Source organism: Schistocerca americana, chromosome 4 (assembly GCF_021461395.2).
Source record: "Schistocerca americana isolate TAMUIC-IGC-003095 chromosome 4, iqSchAmer2.1, whole genome shotgun sequence".
NCBI lineage: Eukaryota > Metazoa > Arthropoda > Insecta > Orthoptera > Acrididae > Schistocerca > Schistocerca americana.
This window is the reverse complement of record NC_060122.1, coordinates 553,832,466-553,852,884: the sequence shown is the minus strand read 5'-3', so window position 1 is coordinate 553,852,884 and position 20,419 is coordinate 553,832,466. Positions and strand designations below refer to the sequence as shown.

Here is a 20,419-nt window from a genome sequence, read left to right as displayed (position 1 = left end):
GTTGTGAAGTTGGGGTACATAAAAAATCTTCACGAGTATGCTCTTTTTTCGAAGTCTTGGTGTCTGACTTGTGTGCTCGAGATTTAGCAGAACCCGACGAAGGGTGAGCCATAGAATGAGCAGGCGAAAGTGGGGAGGCTGAAAGGCCGATCCTTGCGCTGGCCGATCTGACGACCGTGGCACTGAAGGTCGGATCACAAGTCTGCGTGGCCACCTCCTTTCTTGGCCAAGGAGAGGCAAGGGCAGAGCTGTATTTTCCTGTCTGAGGAACGGTGGGTTCTCGACTGGCGAATAATTTTCGAGCAGCAAAGGTCGACACCTTTTCCTTCACTCTGATTTCCTGAATGAGCTTTTCGTCTTTAAAAATGGGGCAATCTCGAGAGGAAGCAGCGTGGTCACCCATACAGTTGAGGCAACGAGGGGATGGAGATGGACAAGCACCCTCATGGGCATCCTTGCCACACACAACATTTAGCCGGGTTGGAACAGGACTGGCTTGTGTGATTGAACCGCTGACACTGATAGCAACGCGTAGGGTTTGGGATGTAAGGGCGAACGGAAATTATCTCATAGCCTGCTTTGTTTTTCGATGGGAGTTGAACTTTGTCAAATGTCAAGAAGACAGTACAGGCTGGAATGATGTTCGTGTCAACCCTTTTCAGACTATGAACAGCCGTTACGCCCTGGTCAGACAGGTAGTGTCGAATTTCCTCGTCAGACAATCCGTCGAGGGAGCGTGTACAAACGACCACACGTGATGAATTTAAAGTGTGGTGCGGTTCCACCTGGACAGGGAAGGTGTGTAGCAGTGAAGAACGCAGCAATTTTTGTTGCTGGAGGCCACTGACTGTTTCTGATAACAAGGTGCCATTTCGTACTCTGGAACAAGACTTTACAGGACCTGCAATTGCGTCGACACCTTTCTGAATAATGAAAGGGTTGACCGTGGAGAAGTCATGACCTTCGTCAGACTAAGAAATAAGGAACTGTGGCAACGATGGAAGGACTGTCTGTGGCTGAGACTCATTGAACTTACGCTTGTGAGCAGACATAGTAGAAAATGAAGAAACCATTGCGAAAGTATCCCCATGATTACCGGCGTGTCCGATGGCGCGCTTCTTCCGTGTGGGGGGCCTCTCTGAGGGCACTCCCGCCTTAGGTGATTGTTCACACCTCGGGTCACACCTTCCGAGAAAAGGACAGAGGGACCAATCGGAACTTTCGGAAGGTATCAGCTCGGGTAATCACCCCTCCCTGGGCCTGGCCGTTACCAGGGGGTACGTACGTGTCCTACCTGCCTACCCGGGGCGGGTAATTACGCGTTACCCCGTTACCGGCTACGCGTGGAAATTCGTGGGTCGGCCTTCAGACACGCACAGGGAGGAAAAAAGGGAAAGGGAAAAAACGAAGGGAAAGGAAGTCTCAAACGCTGCAACGGAGAAAAGGGCAAAGAGAAGAGGTAAGGAAAAGAGAAGGATAAAGGAAGGACAAAGGAAGGGCAAAGACTTGCAAGCGGAGAAAGCAAATAATTTGTTATAGTTTTGAGCGTCCGTATCTGGATATAGGCACAAAACATACTCCCAGAGGGGGAGAAAAGGAAGGAAAGAGGCGGAGGTGAGGGGGGGGGGCGAAGATGGGGGATGGGGAAGGATGCGGAAAGGGAAGGTATGCAGCCCGGAAAGGAACGAAGGCCACACTAGCTCAGGGTCCCTTGCTCACTACGCATGTATCTACGAAAGAGTTATGGACCCCCTGGGAGGGGAGTTTTTTTTTTGGTGGGGTTTAAGGGCGCTCAACTACTGAGGTCATTAGCGCCCAGTCACAGATGTTAGAGCACACGGAATCTAGCAAAACTCAAGGGGAGGGGGGGGGGGGGGCACCAGTAAGTCCTGACAAAGATGCAGATAAAATAAGTAAAAAGTTAGGTGTCATTGGACAAGCCAGTCAAAGCTATAAAACGCAGAACACGAGCAGCTGCTCGAGCGTCATCAGCTAAAATACCCGGTAAAGTAGATGGCAGGGACAGGACAACATGAGATTGACTAAAGCGGGGACACGACAATAAAACATGGCGCACTGTGAATGCTTGACCACAAGGGCACTGCGGGGCTGGGTCACCGGAGAGCAGGTAGCGGTGGCTAAACCGGCAATGCCCAATCCGCAACCTGGTCAGAAGGACCTCTTCTCGCCGAGATGGTCGGGAGGAGGTTGTCCAAGCAGTTGGGAGCGGTTTTACTGCCCCGAGCTTATTTCCTTGGAGGGATGACCAAGCATCCCACCACAACGATACAACCCTCTTACAAATAATCCCACGAACGTCAGATGACGGGACACAATGGGAGGCTGCCCAAGGCATGAGGACTGCAGCCTTGGTTGCAGCATCTGCAGCCTCATTCCCAGGCACTCCTACATGTCCAGGAACCCACAGAAAACTGACAGGAGAACGATTATCAGCGAAAGAATGGAGGGACTGCTGGATCCGTTGCACCAAGGGATGGACCGGATAGGGAGCTCCAAGGCTCTGAAGAGCACTGAGGGAATAAGAGCAGAGTACATTCGATGAATGGTGGTGGCGGCGGGCATACAGAACGCCCTGATGAAGAGCAAAAAGCTCGGCCGTAAAGCTGGAACATTGGTCGAGGAGCCGGTATTTAAAGGTGGCGGCCCCGACGACAAAGGCACAGCCGACACCATCGTCAGTTTTGGAGCCATCGGTGTAAATAAAGGTGTGACCGGCAAATCGAGCACGAAGTTCGACAAACCGTGAGCAACACTGCAGCCGGAGTACCCCCCTTCAGGAGTGAGCTGAGGTCGAGATAAATATGAACCGGAGCCTGGAGCCAAGGTGGTGTCGGGCTCTCACCCTCTCTGAAGGTGGCAGGGAGGGCAAAATCCAATTGTCGAAGCAGGCGACAGAAGCGGACTCCGGGGGGGGGGGGGGGGGGGGGCAGCAGGGCAGACACATACAACCCGTACTGACGGTCGAGAGAATCGGCGAAGGAGGGCAGATAAGAGGGGTGGTTGGGCATTGACAACAGCCGGCAGGCATATCTACACAGCAGTACGTTGCGCCGGTAGGTCAATGGTAATTCGGCAGCTTCAGCATGAAGACTCTCGACAGGACTAGTGTAGAAGGCTCCGGTCGCAAGACGTAACCGCCGATGGTGGACGGAGTTGGGACGGCGTAAGAGGGATGGCCGAGTACACGAAGCTCCCATAATCCAGCTTCAATCGGACTATGGACCGATACAAGCGAAGCAGGACAGTGCGATCCGCTCCCCAAGATGAACCGCCAAGAACTCTGAGGACATTAAGGGAACTTGTACAACGGGCCGCCAAATAATAGACGTGGGGAGACCAACAAAGTTTCCTGTCCAATGTGAGCCCTAGAAGCTTAGTTGTTTCCACGAATGGGAGAACAAAGGGACCGAGATGTAAGGATGGCGGAAGGAACGCTCTATATCGCCAAAAGTTGATACAAACCGTCTCCTCTTCAGAGAACCGGAAGCCATTTGCCACGCTCCATGAGTAGAGGCTGTCTAGACAACGCTGAAGGCTCGCTCCAGGAGGCATGTTCTCTGGGCACTGCAGTAGATCGCGAAGTCATCGACAAAGAGAGAGCCTGAGACATTAGGTGGAATGAAATCTATAATTGGATTTATCTCGATGGCAAAAAGGGCTACGCTCAAGACGGAGCCCTGAGGCACTCCGTTCTCCTGTAGGAAGACGTCGGACAAGGCGGAACCCACACGTACCCTAAACTTTCGATCCGTTAAAAAGGAATCAATAAAAAGGGGCAGGTGACCGCGTAGGCCTCGCCTGTGCATAGTGCGGAGGATACCTCCTCTCCAACAGGTATCATAAGCCTTCTCCAAGTCGAAGAACACGGCTACCGTTTGGCGCCTTCGCAAAAAGTTGTTCATGATGAATGTCGACAAGGTCACAAGGTGGTAAACATCGGAGCGGCGGCGACGAAAGCCGCATTGGACATTAGTAAGTAACCGTCGAGATTCAAGAATCCAGACTAACCGAGCATTAACCATGTGCTCCATCACCTTACAGACACAGCTTGTAAGAGAAATTGGGCGGTAACTAGAAGGAAGGTGTCTATCCTTCCCGGGTTTGGGTATAGGAACAACGACAGCGTCACGCCAACGCATGGGGTCCTGACCTTCGGTCCAGACGCGATTGTAGGTACGAAGAAGGAAGCTTTTGCCCGCCGGAGAAAGGTGTGCCAGCATCTGAACGTGAATGGCATCTGGCCCCCGAGCAGAGGACCGGGACACTGCAAGCGTACGTTCAAGGTACCGCATAGTAAAGGGGGCATTATAAGTTTCCAGATTCAGCGAGTGGAAGGAAGGTCGCCGAGCCTCTTCTGTCTCTTTCCTGGGAAGGAAGGCAGGGTGGTAATGAGCGGAGCTTGAAACCTCCGCGAAAAAGCGGCCAAAGGCGTTGGAGACAGCCACAGGATCAACAAGGACCTCATTACCTGAGGTCAGGCCAGGTATCGAGGAGTGGGCCTTAATGCCCGACAGCCGGCGCAGGCCACCCCAGACGACAGAAGAGGGAGTAAAACTGTTAAAGGAGCTGGTGAAAGAGGCCCAACAAGCTTTTTTGCTGTCTTTGATGACTCTACGGCATTGCGCTCGGAGTCGTTTGTATTCAATACAATTCGCCAACGTAGGATGGCGGCGAAAGGTGCGTAAAGCACGTCGTCGAGCATGGATAGCGTCCCTACAAGCCTCGTTCCACCAGGGGACGGAAACACGACGTGAAGAAGAGGTAGTACGAGGAATGGAACGTTCGGCAGCATTGGTGATAACAGCCGTGGGGTATTCGACCTGTCACAACTGAGAAAATCGTGGTCCGAAAAGGTCGCCAGGGAGGAGTAAAGTCCCCAGTCAGCTTTCGGCATGTTCCAGCGCGAAGGACGTGAGGATGGGGTGTTGTGCAGGAGACGAACGACACAGGGGAAGTGGTCGCTCGAATAGGTGTCAGAAAGGACATACCACTCGAACCGACGGGCAAGAGTGGTAGAACAGATCGAGAGGTCCAAGTGGGAGTAGGTATGAGTAGAGGAGAGGAAAGTCGGAGCGCCGGTATTGAGGAAGACAAGATTGAGATGGTTGAAGACATCCGCCAAGAGTGAGCCTCTTTGACAGGATGCAGGAGAGCCCCAAAGGGGATGATGGGCATTGAAGTCACCAAACAATAAAAACGGCGGGGGAAGCAGAACGATCAGGTGCATCATGTCAGCCCGACTAACTGCGGATGACGGAGTGTGGATGGTACAAACTGAAAAAGTAAAAGCAGAAAGAGTAATACGGACAGCTATTGCTTGGAGTGGGGTGGTCAATGGGATGGGATGGTAATAGACATCGTCCCGAACGAGCAAGATGACCCCACCGTGAGCTGGGATACCGTCCACAGGGGTGAGGTCATACCGCTCCGAGGTATAGTGGGTAATGGCAATACGTCAGTCATGCGCAACTTGGTTTCCTGGAGACCAAGGACGAGCGGACAGTGCAGGCGGAGGAGCAGTTGTAATTCCTCCCGAGTAGACCGAATACCTCTTATGTTCCAATGTAACAAGGCCATCGCTAGTCAAAAAAGAGGGGGAAAGAGACGGGGGAAGAGCTGGTCACCTCGACGGCCGCGGAGGGCCAGGTTTCGAGGGAACAACGCTACAACCGGCGGGAGGCGGATCCTGTTCCATCAAGTGCTCGCCAGCTGCGGCCGCTGTCCCGGGTTGTGTAGGAGGGGCAGCATCATTTGCCGATGAGACGCCATCTGAGCGCCTGGCAGCAGAGCGTCCCGGCGAAACTGAGGACGGCCGGGAGCAGCGACTCACGGATGGAGCGTCAGACGAAACGCGCCGGGGTGGAGACGGGGATAGAGACTACTTCTTTGAGGCCTTCTTGGAAGTCTGAGGAGGCACAGGGATGGTGGGCTGGACCCAAAGAAGGTCCTCACGCGCGGGGTCCGTTTTGGAACGCCAGACCTCGGAAGCTGGTGTCCGGAACGTTTCCCCGATGGACACCGGAGAAGAGGATCGCTTCTCAGGCGGCGGGGGGTTGGGGAGGAGGAGGAGGATGGGTGGCCCCTGGGGCAGAGGGGGCGGAGGCCACGGGGGGAGGAGGATTTGGAAGGGAGTTGGGAGGCGGAGGCACACACCCCGGATGGGGGGAGGAGGTGGAGGGGGGACAGGATAGGGGTGAGGATACCGTGGAAGGAGTGGACACGACTGAGGCAAATGAAGTGGTCAACGTCACGGGATGGAGGCGATCATACTTCTTCCTGGCCTCAGAATAAGAGAGCCGATCCAAAGTTTTGAGTTCTTGAATCTTTTTCTCCTTCTGATACGCGGGGCAGTCTAAGGATCTAGGCAAGTGGAGGCCAGGGCAATTAATGCACCGAGATGGTGGGGTGCATGTATGTTCCTCACAAAGAGGACGTCCACAATCGCCAGAAAGGGGCTCAGCCTCACACCGTGACGACATGTGCCCAAAGCGCAAACACCAAAAACAGCGCATAGGAGGCAGGACGTAAGGTCGCACGTCGCACCAGTAGCACATCACCTTTACCTTCTCCGGGAGAATGTCCCCTTCGAAGGTGAGGATAAAGGCCTCAGTGTCGATGCGACGGTCTTTGGGGCCACGCTGGACTCGCCGGACAAAATGCACGCCTCGGCGCTCCAGGTTGGCCCTGAGCTCCTCATCAGATTGCAGCAGGAGGTCCCGATGAAAAATAACCCCCTGCGTCCTATTTAGTGCCAGATGCGGGACAATGGACACTGTGATGTCCCCTTGTCGGTCACACGCCTGGAGCGCCGCCGACTGTGTGGCGGAGGTGGTCTTTATAAGAACGGACCCCGAACGCATTTTATTGAGAGCCTCGATTTCCCCAAAGATGTCCTCAATGTGCTGAACAAAGAACATGGGCTTGGAGGTGGCGAACGTCTCCCCATCGGTTCGAGAACAGACCAAATAGCGGGGGAAGTACTTCGCCCCAAGCCGGCGGGCCTGTCCTTCCTCTCAGGGAGTGGCCAAGGGGGTAAGGGCAGGAGAACCAGAACCAGAGACAGTACCTGTCCTTTTGGAAGACTCGGCCGCAGAGCGACCTGATACATATTGTCGTTTCATCTACGAAACCTCCGCCCTGATACCACCCACTCCGACCAGGGGCTCTCCCCACGGGCGACACCCAGCCTCAGCAAGTGCCACCTGGCAGGAGATAAGTTGCCGGGAGTCCTGATGCCCCAAGGAGATGGGCATCTACTCCTTGGCCGACGTGGGGAGGTTGCAGCTCAGGTATCGGCAGTATGATCCCAGTGTTGTCAGGGGGCTACAACCTAGAGGGTACATGACGACCCCACCGCAACGGACTGGCTACCGTGCTGGATTTCTGGTGCCATGGAAAGTCCATCATGATCGTAGGTGCAGATGGGGATGCACTATGGGCGTAACTTGTACAACCCATCAGGCGTTTAGGCCCAATTTGAGTAATAGTGGGTATGGTTACAACGCCATTACAATGATGAGTGCCAAGGTCTTAGTGCACCGAGGACCAGTGGTACACCATGTAAGGTGTCCTTCCCCAAAAGGCTCGTACTTCTGTAGAATTTTGAAAAATGGAGGTCAAACCCTAAGGGGGACTATCACATGGAAGGCCGAAACGGTTGGAACTCCTTTTAGTAGCCTCTTACGACAGGCAGGAATACCTCAGGCCTATTCTTACCCCAGACCCGCAGGGGGGGGGGGGAGTGGTGGTGTGGATGCCACCACAGTGCCTTGGTTGTTGGGGGTCTTTATTTTTAGGTTTGTGACGCTGCTCTGTATATTTACCTGACTGGGAGGGTTTGACTGATTCAGTCTCACAGACCAAGGAAGATCTTTAAGCCATATAACCAGCTACCTCTGGTTGCTTCAGCCACTGACGATTGTCAGTTTGGCCACTGGTAGGAACCTGAGATGAAAGTGTCCAAAGGGATCCCTTCCTGGAGAGAGGAGCCGAAGGAGATACTATTCCAGCTGAGAACTGGGAACTGACGTCCACGATGGCTGGGGCAGTAGGTTGTGCAGGATCAACAGGGAGGAAAGTGCCCCCACCATAAAGTGGGCATGTGGAGTCTGACAGCTCAGAGCCAACTTTACGCTGTGGAACAGAAGATTTTAGAACCATTGCCTTAGTGGCAGCATAGACTGACATATGCACAGGATGCAGCCTCTCATTTTCTCTTAGCCTCAGTGCAAGTGAGTCGGTCCAGGGCCTTGTATTCCATTATTTTCCTTTCTTTCTGGAGACTCCTGCAGTCTGGCGAGCAAGGCGAATGGTGCTCTCTGTAGTTGACACAGATGGGAGGCAGGGCACAGGGAGTATTGGGATATGAAGGACATCCCATCAGGTGACGCTGGAAGTACAGCAGGAAGACACGACCAAACTTCCAGCACTTAAATCACTGTATCAGGGAGGGAAGACAATTACCTTGACCTTCTTGGGTAATGTGTCACACACTAAGGCGAAGATGAAGGCCCAAGTGGCAACCTGATTATCTATCAAATCCCAGTGTGCACGCTGGATGAAATGGACACCTCGCCCTCTCTAAACTGGTGCACAGCTCATCGCAGACTGCAAAAGAATGTCCCTACAAAATTTGATACCCTGGACCATATTTAAGCTCTTATGGGGCATGATGGAAACAAACATCCCCAACCTCGTCACAAGCGAGTAATGCCCATGACTGGGCAGAGGATGCTGTTTTTATCAGGTCCGACCATGAGCCTATTTTGGACAAGCCCTCCACCTCCAAAAACTTGTCTCTAAGTGCTCCACTCCGACCAGAGGCCCTCCCCACGGGCGCCACTCAGCCACAGCAAAGGTCACCTGGCAGAATTTCCATTGCCTTGAGTCCCGATTCCCCAGGGTGATGGGCATCTACTCCTTTGCACATGTGGGGAGTTAACGGCGCAGGCATCAGCAGAGCGATTCGTGTGTGTTCAGGGGGCTACAACCAACAGGATACATGGAGACCCCACCACTACAGACTGGCTACCGAACTGGATATCAGGCGCAAACAACCTAAGAAGTCCATTATCGTCTCGTCAGCGCAGAAAGCGATATGGCACTGAGGATGGAGGAAAACGCACCCAGGAGGGTGAGCTCATCTAACAGCTGGAGAATGAAGGATGCGAGAGGTCTCAGCGCAGGATGGACACTGTGCCACGTAAGGCGCCCTTCCCCAATTGGCTCGTTCATCAGGGAAAGTTCGAGGAACTGAGGTCAAACCCTACAGGGGACCATCACAAAAGCCGAAACGTGAGAGACTCCTTTAAGTCGCCTCTTACGACAGGCAGGAATACCTCAGGCCTATTCTAATCCCTGGACCTGCAGGGGTTACACCCGGGATAGGTGCGCTTCCTGAGCAGGATTTTTTCCTTTTTTTATATTAGGGTTTAACTTACTATGACGTGAATATAGTAAACTGAATCACTTACCTTTGGGAGTTCCTGCGCATGTTTGATGTGTATACCGCCGACCTCCACAACAGCTGGAACAATTGGTCGCGGAGGATTCAAAGATGGGTGTGAATTGACGAAAAGCATACTAGTACTTATTGCTATTTCTTGTAAAGGAGGGAGGCTGTCGCCAAAGTACTTCCTGACTATCTGATTTGTAGGTTTGTCCATGTACTCGTAAAAAAATAACTTGCTATAGGTCACATACCATGCGTTTCTCAGACGCTCAAAGAAGTTCATGTGGTCACTGAGCAGTAGAAACATGTGTGGCAAATACGACGGATTTTCAGGTAAACCAAAACGATCCGGATTCCACGGCATAAAGACAGAAGAAATTAGTCCAATATTGGGTGCCTGAAATTTGTAGACGAAGGGCAGCATACAGTCGGTCGTGAATGGCTCAGTGAAGATTAGATCGTATTTTTCATTTGACTTCATTAGCTGTTGCATTGGGGGGAACTGCAGCAGCTTATCACACGCATGCACTGCGAGGCTTTCGAGTAGTTTCAATGTTACCAAAGGATCACCTCTACCAAACGTATCGTCCATGGGAATTCCATTCACGACGGAAGGCAGAGAACCGACCAGGCTTACGTCAGTGTAGTTTGGTACAGGCTTCGCTTGAGGGAAGTGGCTGTAGACAAACACCTCGTGGCCTTTGGCAGCGAGCGCCTTCATCACCTCCTCGAACATTACGAAGTGGCTCTTTCCTGGATAATTGAACAGACCCAGAATGCGGGCAGCATTCGATTCTCCATGTAGCACTGCCACTGTAATCACCAGGAAAATGTACTGCATCTGCAAAAAAAATATGGATGGCTATAGTAGGAATTCATGTTCAGCTAAAATATCGTCAGTAAAAAGTAAGTCATGTCAAAAGATGTCCCTAAATTTAAATTATTTGCTCAACATACTTTTAGCTTAAGTCACTAACCCCTATCGTGATGGTTTGTGGGGCACGCAACTGCGCAGCCATCAGCGCCCATAGAAAGTCCTAATCTTCAAACAGTCCAATTTTAGTCACTTTGACGGATGACGACGATTACGATGATGAACTGGTGAGGGCAACACAAACACCCAGTCCTCGGGCAGAGTGAATCCCCAACCCAGACTAACCACTGTCTTTGCAATATTTTGCAGGAAGGCGTTGGGTCATGTACCTCACGAAATGGTAATAGATAACGTCGTCTGAGGATAGAGTCTTCACCTGAAGCGAATTGTTATCTACTCGTATCTTGGTTGCAGGAAACGAGCGCTAGGTCAGGAAGATGGTGTGGCTGTGTCAGTGATTACCTGTTCTGTAAGCAGAAAGGTTTCATTCACTTATTGTGAATGCTATGTATATATTTTAACCACTTATTTATTATTACTGTCAGCCTTGCTTGTTTGCGACGTGTGTCTAACCACTGCTACTGCTACAGTTCAAAATGGCTCTGAGCACTATGGGACTTAACATCTCAGGTCATCAGTCCCCTAGAACTTAGAACTACTTAAACCTAACTAACCTAAGGACATCGCACACATCCATGCCCGAGGCAGGATTCGAACCTGCGACCGTAGCGGTCACGCGGTTCCAAACTGACGCGCTTAGAACCGCACGGCCACACCGGCCGGCTACTGCTACAGTTATCAGGGCATGCAGCGATCAGTTAATATTGTTTTCGTCACCGAGATCATTAACTAGTTTCTAGCTCTTTTGCTTAGCTCCCAGGGTGTTTACGATGTCCGTATCTTGGGTCTCCCAACACAGAAATGGAAAATATACCCTGGTGTGCAAAACATACCGTCCTAAGAAACTTTCGTATGATTTGTCCCTGCCAGATGACATAGGTAGCTCCATGAAACTTGGACCGTACATGGAAAGTGCTGCAGTATAGTACAGAAGGTAACAAAGAAATACGGAATGAACCGTGCAGAAATGACACTTTCATTCAATGGTAGAAATTACTCTGAAGTCACCGCAATTCACGATGGTGCTATAGACACCACAGAAGACGGAACATGGTTGTTAGGGATATGATCGCTGACGGCAGTGCATGCTCGTCAACACGCTCCCATGCTGCCCACAAGTTTGTTATGGAAATCTTGTGGTAGGGCGTTCCATTCCTCCATCAGCGCTGTTGACAACTGCTGGATCATCGTTGGTGCATGAGGACGTGCTGCAACGCATCCCACACGTGATCGATGCCGATTGAGGAAGGGGCAGGCCAGTTTACTTGCCGAATATCCTCTCGTTCCAAGAGCCTCTACTTATATGCTGTTCTATGTGCCCGAACATTGCCATCCATAGAAATGAACCCAGGACCGAATGGACCTCCCCGGAAGACACACACATGGTATAGGAGTACAGAGTCACAATGACTATGAATGGTGAGTGTTCAGTGATTAAGGTCAGTACGTCCATGCAACATTATGTCTCGCCACACAGTAGCACTTTGGCCACTAAAACGATCACGCTCGACAATGCTGGACGTACCCTGATATGGTGAGAGGGGAGGGGTTAAGTAATTCACACAGGAACATTGTCGAACATGATCGTTTTGGTGGTCCAAGTATTTACTGTCACGCGACGCATAATGTTGCATGGATGTACTAACCTCCAGATCTTTAAACATGGTACACAAACCGGTCAACGCTATTTTGGCACGTACTCCTTCCCCACGTCCGTATTTTCATCGGTGCTTCCGGTCCTGATTGCATTGTTATGGTTCCGCGGCTCAGTTGGCAAAAACGGAGCTCTTCCGATCGCTCTGTTGTCCGTCTGCCGATCCGAGGTTTGAAAACCCCTTTTCTCAGAAACGGTAGAAGTATTAAGTTGAAATTAATGTCACGTACTAAAGTCTTCGGTCCCTTGACGGCATAATAAACGTTAGCTTGTACGTCAATGCAATCACAAACTATGGCCACTTATTTCACATGTCTTGATGCAATCACACTCAGAAAACCTTTATGTTACTTCCTGTTATTTTAGAATGATGAAATTTGGCAGTAAGTGACGTTTCACAGTACAAGGTAAGGAAAAAATCCGAAAATTGTTAATTTGTAACTAACATCACACGAAAAGATTTGTCGTTTGTTATTCGACGGCAGACCTGAAATTAAAACAATCAGCAGTTCTACGTTCAGTCTTACTGGGTCGCAATGGTGAAAGACGTCAGGAAAGGAATGACTTCAATATTCGTATGACGCGATTCCGAATTTTATCCATCATATATCCAAAGAGCGATTACTGCACGTAAATATGGCGTTTCAAGTTTTATATGGAACACATTAGCAGACACCCAACTTTAAAGGCCGTTTCCACGGTCAGTAGACTGGTTAGATCTATTTTGCATGCATGTCCGACAGATCAGTGCATCGTTCTTCTCAGTAACACAGACACTGCAATATCTTATTTATTCGCCGCTATGAGGCAGCGACCCCTGAAAGGGGTTTTCAGAATGTATTTACCAGTACAGACTGATGAAGGAACGACGACGTATACAAGTTATTGTCTGGTCGCGAATCGTGCACTGATAGCCACAGCTTGTAACCTCCCCTCACTTATCGACCTTACTGACAGTGAAAAATTAAACCGCATGCACCTAATGGAAATTTGGGAAAAGCAATCGTCACCGAAGTTAATTTGTCGGTAAAGAAGGTGGAAAGGGTTACATCTAAATGAAAGGAAAAATACAAATGAAATTGGTGGAAATTAAAGGGTAAAATTAATAAAGAAAATAAATGTGCGGTCGTTACATTAACAATTAATTGGCGTTAATTAGATTTTGAGATTCAGGGAAAATTACAGTCGCCAGTCCTATGGACAACTACTATAATAATTGAAAAAGAAAGGTTATTGCGCATATAATTAGCACTAAAAGCGTGGCAACTGAAAGTTGACACGTAATGTGTGAAAACTGAACGTTTGTCAGAAGTAATAAATTTCGTTACACTGACTTAATTTAGCAAAAGAATTAATAAAACCGGAAAATTGAAAGTTAATTTAGTGACTGACATTAATAGTGAACTTTGTTTCTGAAGCACTACGAAATTCAATAAAATAAGGTTAGGCTTGGGCTACCTCAACAATAATTTCAAAAGCTACTTAAATCTACGCAATTTAGAAATAAGAGATTTAACTTTGAACTTGAATTAAATGATTCTGAACAATTAACAATAGTAAAATTTTGTATGTACCAAGCTGAGCTGCAGTCATAGGTAAGCTAAAATATGGTAACAAAACTCGCGCTCTTGATTTGTGCTTGTGTAATCTAAATATTGTAGCCAGCTATGAATACCTTAACTGAACTTTGAAATTAAAGCAGTGAAATGGAATGATATTACTTTAATGCTGGCGTTTGAATTTCAACGACACTTGGGTTCATTCTGGAAAATGAAGGGACCCTGCTTGGTAATGCAATTGGGACAATGAGCAACAAAGGTTCATGCTACATTGCTGTAATTTTGAAACAGTTTCAAAAGCTGAGGTCTGCCATACAGTTCTAAAACTTTACGTGCTTCCAGTCTTCCTTGTTGGTTGATTGAAGGTTTGAAGTCGTCGATCGAGGAGGTGGCGACAGTCACTCATTGTCGGCCATTGCTATTGCAGAAGCTGGATGTTGGCGCGCCTTCTTCTCGACATGGTCACCAGGTGAAACGGGCTCTTGGTGTGCTCCAGCTAATGCTTTCCGTCCGCGACACCGTGTCAAACTATCATAGCAAGTCGAGCGCAATTACATGCTGCCAAACCCCGAAAGCGCGGCAACTCGCGGGAGTGTCACACAACACACCTGCTCCACCGCCCTACTCCAGCCAGACTCCCTGCCCGCACTCCATGCGGCAGAGTTAACACTACCAAAGGTCCTAAACACTTTGGTTCTCCACACGAGCTATCGATGTAATCGTTTGATATAGTTTGCCCTAGGCCAGATCCAGCGTAAAAATACAAATATTTACAAAACAAACCAATTATACATCGACATATATATATATTTTTTAAAACAATTACAATATATAAAGACACAGAAATCTCATATCTTCAGGTAACAAAATAAGGAAAAAAACTATAGTAGAATAGATGGAAAGAGGAGGATTTGCATTTCCGGCATTACAAGCTGTTACGGCGATTGCTCGAGTAAAGCGGGAAATCTGGATGCGAGTCCTGGTCTGTCACCAATTTTCCATGTCGTCACTCCCTTTTGTAGCTGATGGTTGTTCGTATTCGTAACTGCGACCGTATGCCACGACTGCTGTAGTCGCCGCAGTGCCTCCTCCTTGGGATATGGATTCTTGTCCGAAAGAGCATTGCGTGTTTCTTCTTAACACACGCACTGCATTATCTTATTTGCAAATGCCTTACCAAGGGCAAAAGGAACGGCTGCTGATGTATGAAGGAGAGCGGGAAAGGAAGGGGGAGGGCGCAAAATAATATGGCACCTGTGTAGAAAAAAGTTCTCTAACCGGCCCTGGTCTCAGAATGAAAGTGTCATTTCTGTTCGTCTCATTGCTTATTTCTTTCAATTACCTTCGGTAGTACAGTAGGATTTCTTTCTACGTATGGTCCAAGTTCCGTCGCTCTATGTCTCTTGGCAGTGACACGTCATGCCAGAGCTACTTTCGTCCTTTAGTTTTGCAAACCAGTGTATATGGTATATTTATTGCCGAGAAGTCATTCTGATATGTAAATGTTTTGGCGACATTATGCAAACTGCTCACAGCTTTCATGTCCACTGTCTGATGCGGTTGTCAAGCGCCCGTCACTTCTAATACTTTTCTGCACTTTTACCGTCACGCCTCATTGTACGCTCTTTAGCAGCGTAAAAACTGAGCTGCCGCACGTGCTAGTTGTCACAGTCCGTAGCAGACGTTTGCTGCCGAGGACCAGACAATCATCATTCGTTTTAGTTGGCTACACTGTGTGCGACGTGTTTCTTTTAAGCAACGATGTTCTAAACTAGTTACGAATAAAAGTGAAGAAGGTAATACTACACAGCTAAGCGAACTCAATACTGCATGTCTGAATGTACGCAGACGGAAATGCACAACTGTTGCTACTGCAGCCATATTCTGGGCCGAGACGAACGTGATCCTACAACATCGCCCCATTGGGGCCGTGGATGCGAAGCAGGGGAACAAAGCCAATGTGCACTCCGTGTGCATACCGTAACTCCCAAATCGTCCAAAAATAAACGAAAAATATCTTATTCAAAAATATAAAAAATTCGCTTGACTCCTTCCAAATATATATTTTAAGTGTAGACCAGACGTGGCTTGAATTCAGAGACATCGTATCTACAGCAATTGAGAGATTTTTAGCACGTAAATTAACAAACGACTTATCTGATCCCCTTGGTGCACAAAAAAGGTCAGAACACTGTTGCAGAAAAAAGAAAAAAAGCATGGCAAATTTGAACTAAAGTAAAATCCCGAGATTAGTGATCTTTCACAGAAGCTCTAAACTTAGAGGACTTCAACGCGAGATGCTTATAATAGTTTGCACAACGAAACTAAACTTGCCACGAAACCTAAAGAGATTCTGGTCATATGTTAAGTATGTTAGCGCCAAGACATAACTCCTCCTCTGCGCGACAGTAACGCATATAGTATCGGCATCAGTGCCACTAAACCATAGTTACAAAACGCATCCTTCCGAAAAGCTTTTACTCAAGAAGTAGCAGCATTAGAATGAAGAACAACTGCCAACACGAGTGAATTAGAAGTAGGTAGTCTCGGAGTAGCGAAGCAACTTTAATCACTTAATGATAGAAAGTCTTCTGGTCCAGACTGTGTGTCAATAAAGTTCCTTTCAGAGTATGCAGATGCAATAGCTCCATACTCTCATTTCTTGGCAGGCAACTGCAGAAAATAACGTCAACATAAATAAAGTTTCTAATTTCATTGAGAGACTAACTAATATGACAGATATGCTCCCCTAAAAACAGTAAGAGTAAGGGGAAAATCTGCGCCATGGCTCACAGATCACCTAAAACCTCATGAATGTCAGATACGCAGCACACAGGAAATACAAGCGGCACGCGTCACCTGATGATCACATCACATACAAGCAGCTACGCAACCAAGGAAGTCAATCCGCCAGGAATCCAAAACTCAGGTATACCCACTAACTGGGTACTTTCACAGACCTGCCGTACTGTGTAAGTATCTACTAGGCCTAGGAATAAGCAAAGTTAAAACTGCTGCTGAGTCTGCTTCCTATTGACGACCTAAGTGAGTATTTCGCAACACCGACATCTATACTTGACCAACCCACAAGGGCACAAGCTATCTACTCCCTTAAGGCATCAGTGGCTAGTGGCTACGAGAAGTTATCTGCAGACTATAAGCCCTAACACAATCAGAAAGTCAACTGCGAGAATTCTTTCTGCAGCTGCAGAACACGATAATATTATAGTGCAAATGGTTAATTTTCTAGTCGATCCATGCTGCCCATAGTAACGGACATTTTAACAATTCTTTAAGCTGTTGCACCTGTCAGACTGGAAGCAGTGAGTCACAAAACCATTACCAAAGTAGGAATCTGCCAAAAAAACCTCCGAATACAGATGCATTTGCGTTCTAGCAGCGCTATTCAAGGCTTTAGAATATGTAGTTCATGGAAGCTCACTAATTATTTAACAGCATAAAACCTTTTAGTTGAATACTAGTCTGGTTTCCAGCAAAATCTCAGCACACCGACTGCCCTTATAAAAGGGCCTGACGATTTAGAACATTCCATGAACGAACAGCAGGAGACTTATGTGCTTCTTAGATTTCAGCAAAGCATTCGACACTGTGCACTTTGACATTTTACTTGCTAAATTCTAAAGCCTTAACTTTTTAAGTGCTGTAGAACAGTCCAACTCGTACATCACATCTCGCCAGCAATGTGTAATGAGCAACAGAAAGGTCACAATTGAGGAATGTAGTGTCAGGGGTTCCTCAAGGGTCAGTATTGGGACCACTACTATTCTCTTATTTCAATGACGTCTCAACTGTTCATTCCCACTGTAAATATCACTTTTACACTGACGATCTCCAACTATAAGTGCACATCTAACAAACTCATTCACAGCCATCCAGCACATAAATTCTGATTTACTTGCTTTTAAGACTGGGTGCATAAATTAGATTTGAAACTCAACATAGGCAATCACTCGCTCATAAAAAAGACTCATTACCCCCTCGATACAGAGTGTCTCTTCCACCATTAATTCTAAATGGATCAGAAATAACCTTTTCTTTTTCTGCAAAGAACTTGGGAATAATTGTGAACCATCACCTAGACTGGACTGAAAACTCAATTTAAATCTTCAAGACAGTGTCAGCGTTACTTCACTCACCACAGAAATATAAAAAGTTTCCTTTAGTGTTTAAAAAGAAACTTGCAAAGTCACTCTTACTCTCTATACTCGTCTATGGTGGTGCTATTCTTCAAGGACTTTCATACAAAAGCTCACAGGTTGGAACAGGCAATGAATGCTTGTGCACAATACATTTGTCACATTCGATTTTTCAACCATATCACCCCTGCCTACAAACAATCATCATGGCAACGGGGCAATAAGCGTAGAGACTATTACACCTTATGCTTGCTCCATCGTCTTCTGTATCACTGTGCTACGTCTTACTTATCTCCAACTTTTACACTACTATCTGAAGAGCATAGTAGAAACACCCGCTATCAACACAGTAAAATCCTCTCTGTGCCAGCACATAACACTGCCATATTCTCTAAATCTTTCTCCGTATCAGAAACCCGACTAACAATTTTCACAAAGTATCAGACATACCAAATTACTTCAAAGTTTCAAAAGACAGCTAATGGCCCACCTTTCACAATGGCCATCTATCTCATACTCAGATCCGAACCTTAGTCTCGCCAATTCCCTCTACCCATCAACTACTCTCCCCACCCTCTTCCCCCCCTCTTGTCTCTGCTTTTATTCGAGTGTTTCATATCTTCTTCTGTCATCCATTTCTATCTTGTTCATCTATAATCTTTTCATTCCTGGCAACTCTAATTGTAGACTCTAATGTACTCAATTTATATAATCCTTATGCCCACTTACCCTTCGCCTTCCTCATCCATTACTGTTATTTTTATCATTGTTAATATTATAACGACATTGCTGTGAACTACTTTGTCGGATGTAAGAGGACCTTAAGGCCCTAATTTGGTCACGATAAAAGTAAATAAATAAGTAAATAAATACAACCGCTCGCTCAACGAAAGATCGGTATCCAAAGACTGGCAAGTCGCGCAGGTCACACCAATATTCAAAAAGGCAACAGTAATAAGCCAGTAAATTACAGACCCATATCACCACAGTCGGTACACAGCAGGATTTTTGAATGTATAATTTATTCGAACATTATGAATTACCTCGAAGAGAGCGATCTATTGACACACAGTCCACATTGGTTTAGAAAACATTCTTGTTAAACACAATAGCTTCTTGCTCACTGGAAGTGTTGAGTGCTACTGACGAGGAATTTCAAATTGATTCCGTATTTCTAAATTTCCAGAAGGCTTTTGAAACTGTACCTCACAAGCGGCTTGTAATCAAAATCGTGTGCTATGGAATATCGTCTCTGTTATGCGAATGGATTCGTTGTCTGCTGTCAGATGTCACAGTTCGTAGTAAATGATGGAAAGTCATGGGGTAAAACAGAAGTGACTTCTGGCCTTCCCCATTGTGATGTTAGAGTGCCTATATTGATCCTTATCTGTATAAACTATTTAGAAAAATCTCAGCAGCCATCTTAGGTTTGTAAGTAGGCTGTTTAGGTTTTTTTATTGGTAACGCCACCTCTGTATGAAAATCACTGGCTGTGCTGTGGGCAGTCTGTGGCTGCTTTGCATTGTTGTAATACTCGCCATTGTAGTGTTAGGCAGCTGGCTGTGAACAGCGCGTAGCGTTGCGCAGTTGGAGGTGAGCCGCCAGCAGTGGTGGATGTGGAGAGAGAGATGGCGGTGTTTTGAAATTTGTCATGAACTGCTATATTTATATATGATGATATCAAGGTAAATACATTGTTTGTACTCTATTAATATCTTTCATTTGCTAACTATCCCTATCAGTAGTTAGTGCCTTCCATAGTTTAAATCTTTTATTTAGCTGGCAGTAGTGGCGCTCGCTGTATTGCAGTAGCTTGAGCAGCGAATATTTTTGTGAGGTAAGTGATTTGTGAAAGGTATAGTTTAATGTTAGTCAGGGCCATTCTTTTGTAGGGAATTTTGAAAGTCAGATTGCGTTGCGCTAACAAAATATTGTGTGTCAGTTTAAGGACAGTCTTGTGTATTTGTTCAAAGGGGAAGTTTCATATGTCGACCCTTAGCCTAGGATACCTCACTGGAATCTTCTGATTTTTTTCTTGTAGTTTGTGTATTTAGTGTAGCTTTTGTTTATTGCTAGCACGTAATTGTAGAGAGAATCTCCTTTGTAGTTGTAGCCTTTCATTGTTGTACAGTAAAACAGTTGTGGCATGCATACAGATTTGCACCAAGTATTTCGCAGCTACGCTTGCAATTAACGAGATATTATTTTCAGTGCTATGTTAATGTGTTCTCTTATTTTTGATCTTCAAATTGTGTTTTTCTGTGTTGTGTGAAATACTGTGACAATAACGGCGTGTGAAAAACGTAATACTAGGCTCCAAAGTAAACTGAGAAACGACAGTGAAAATGAAAGCAGTGTGTTAGCGCCACCGAGTAATGAATTAACTGATGTTCAAAGTAGTAATTTGGTAATTGTGCATAGGGAAATGGAGCGGGCGGCAAACAATGGTGTAGGCAGTGAAACAATTAGTGAAGAGGGAAGCATTATCGATCGATCGGTCGGCAATAGCTCGCCTCAGGAATCCGAAATGACAGGACACAATTTTGCAAATACTGTAGATTCAGGTTTTGTGTCCTCACCGTT

At 47.2% G+C, this 20,419-nt stretch overlaps 1 protein-coding gene across 1 annotated transcript in view; it reads right to left on the bottom strand.

The window, feature by feature from the left end:
* LOC124612351 (UDP-glycosyltransferase UGT5-like) overlaps positions 1–20,419 on the bottom strand; it is a 139,224-nt gene that overhangs the window by 72,869 nt on the left and 45,936 nt on the right. The window contains exon 2 of the mRNA XM_047140504.1: positions 9,495–10,313. Coding sequence (XP_046996460.1) covers positions 9,495–10,313 — 819 coding nt within the window. The remainder of the gene's footprint in view (positions 1–9,494; positions 10,314–20,419) is intronic.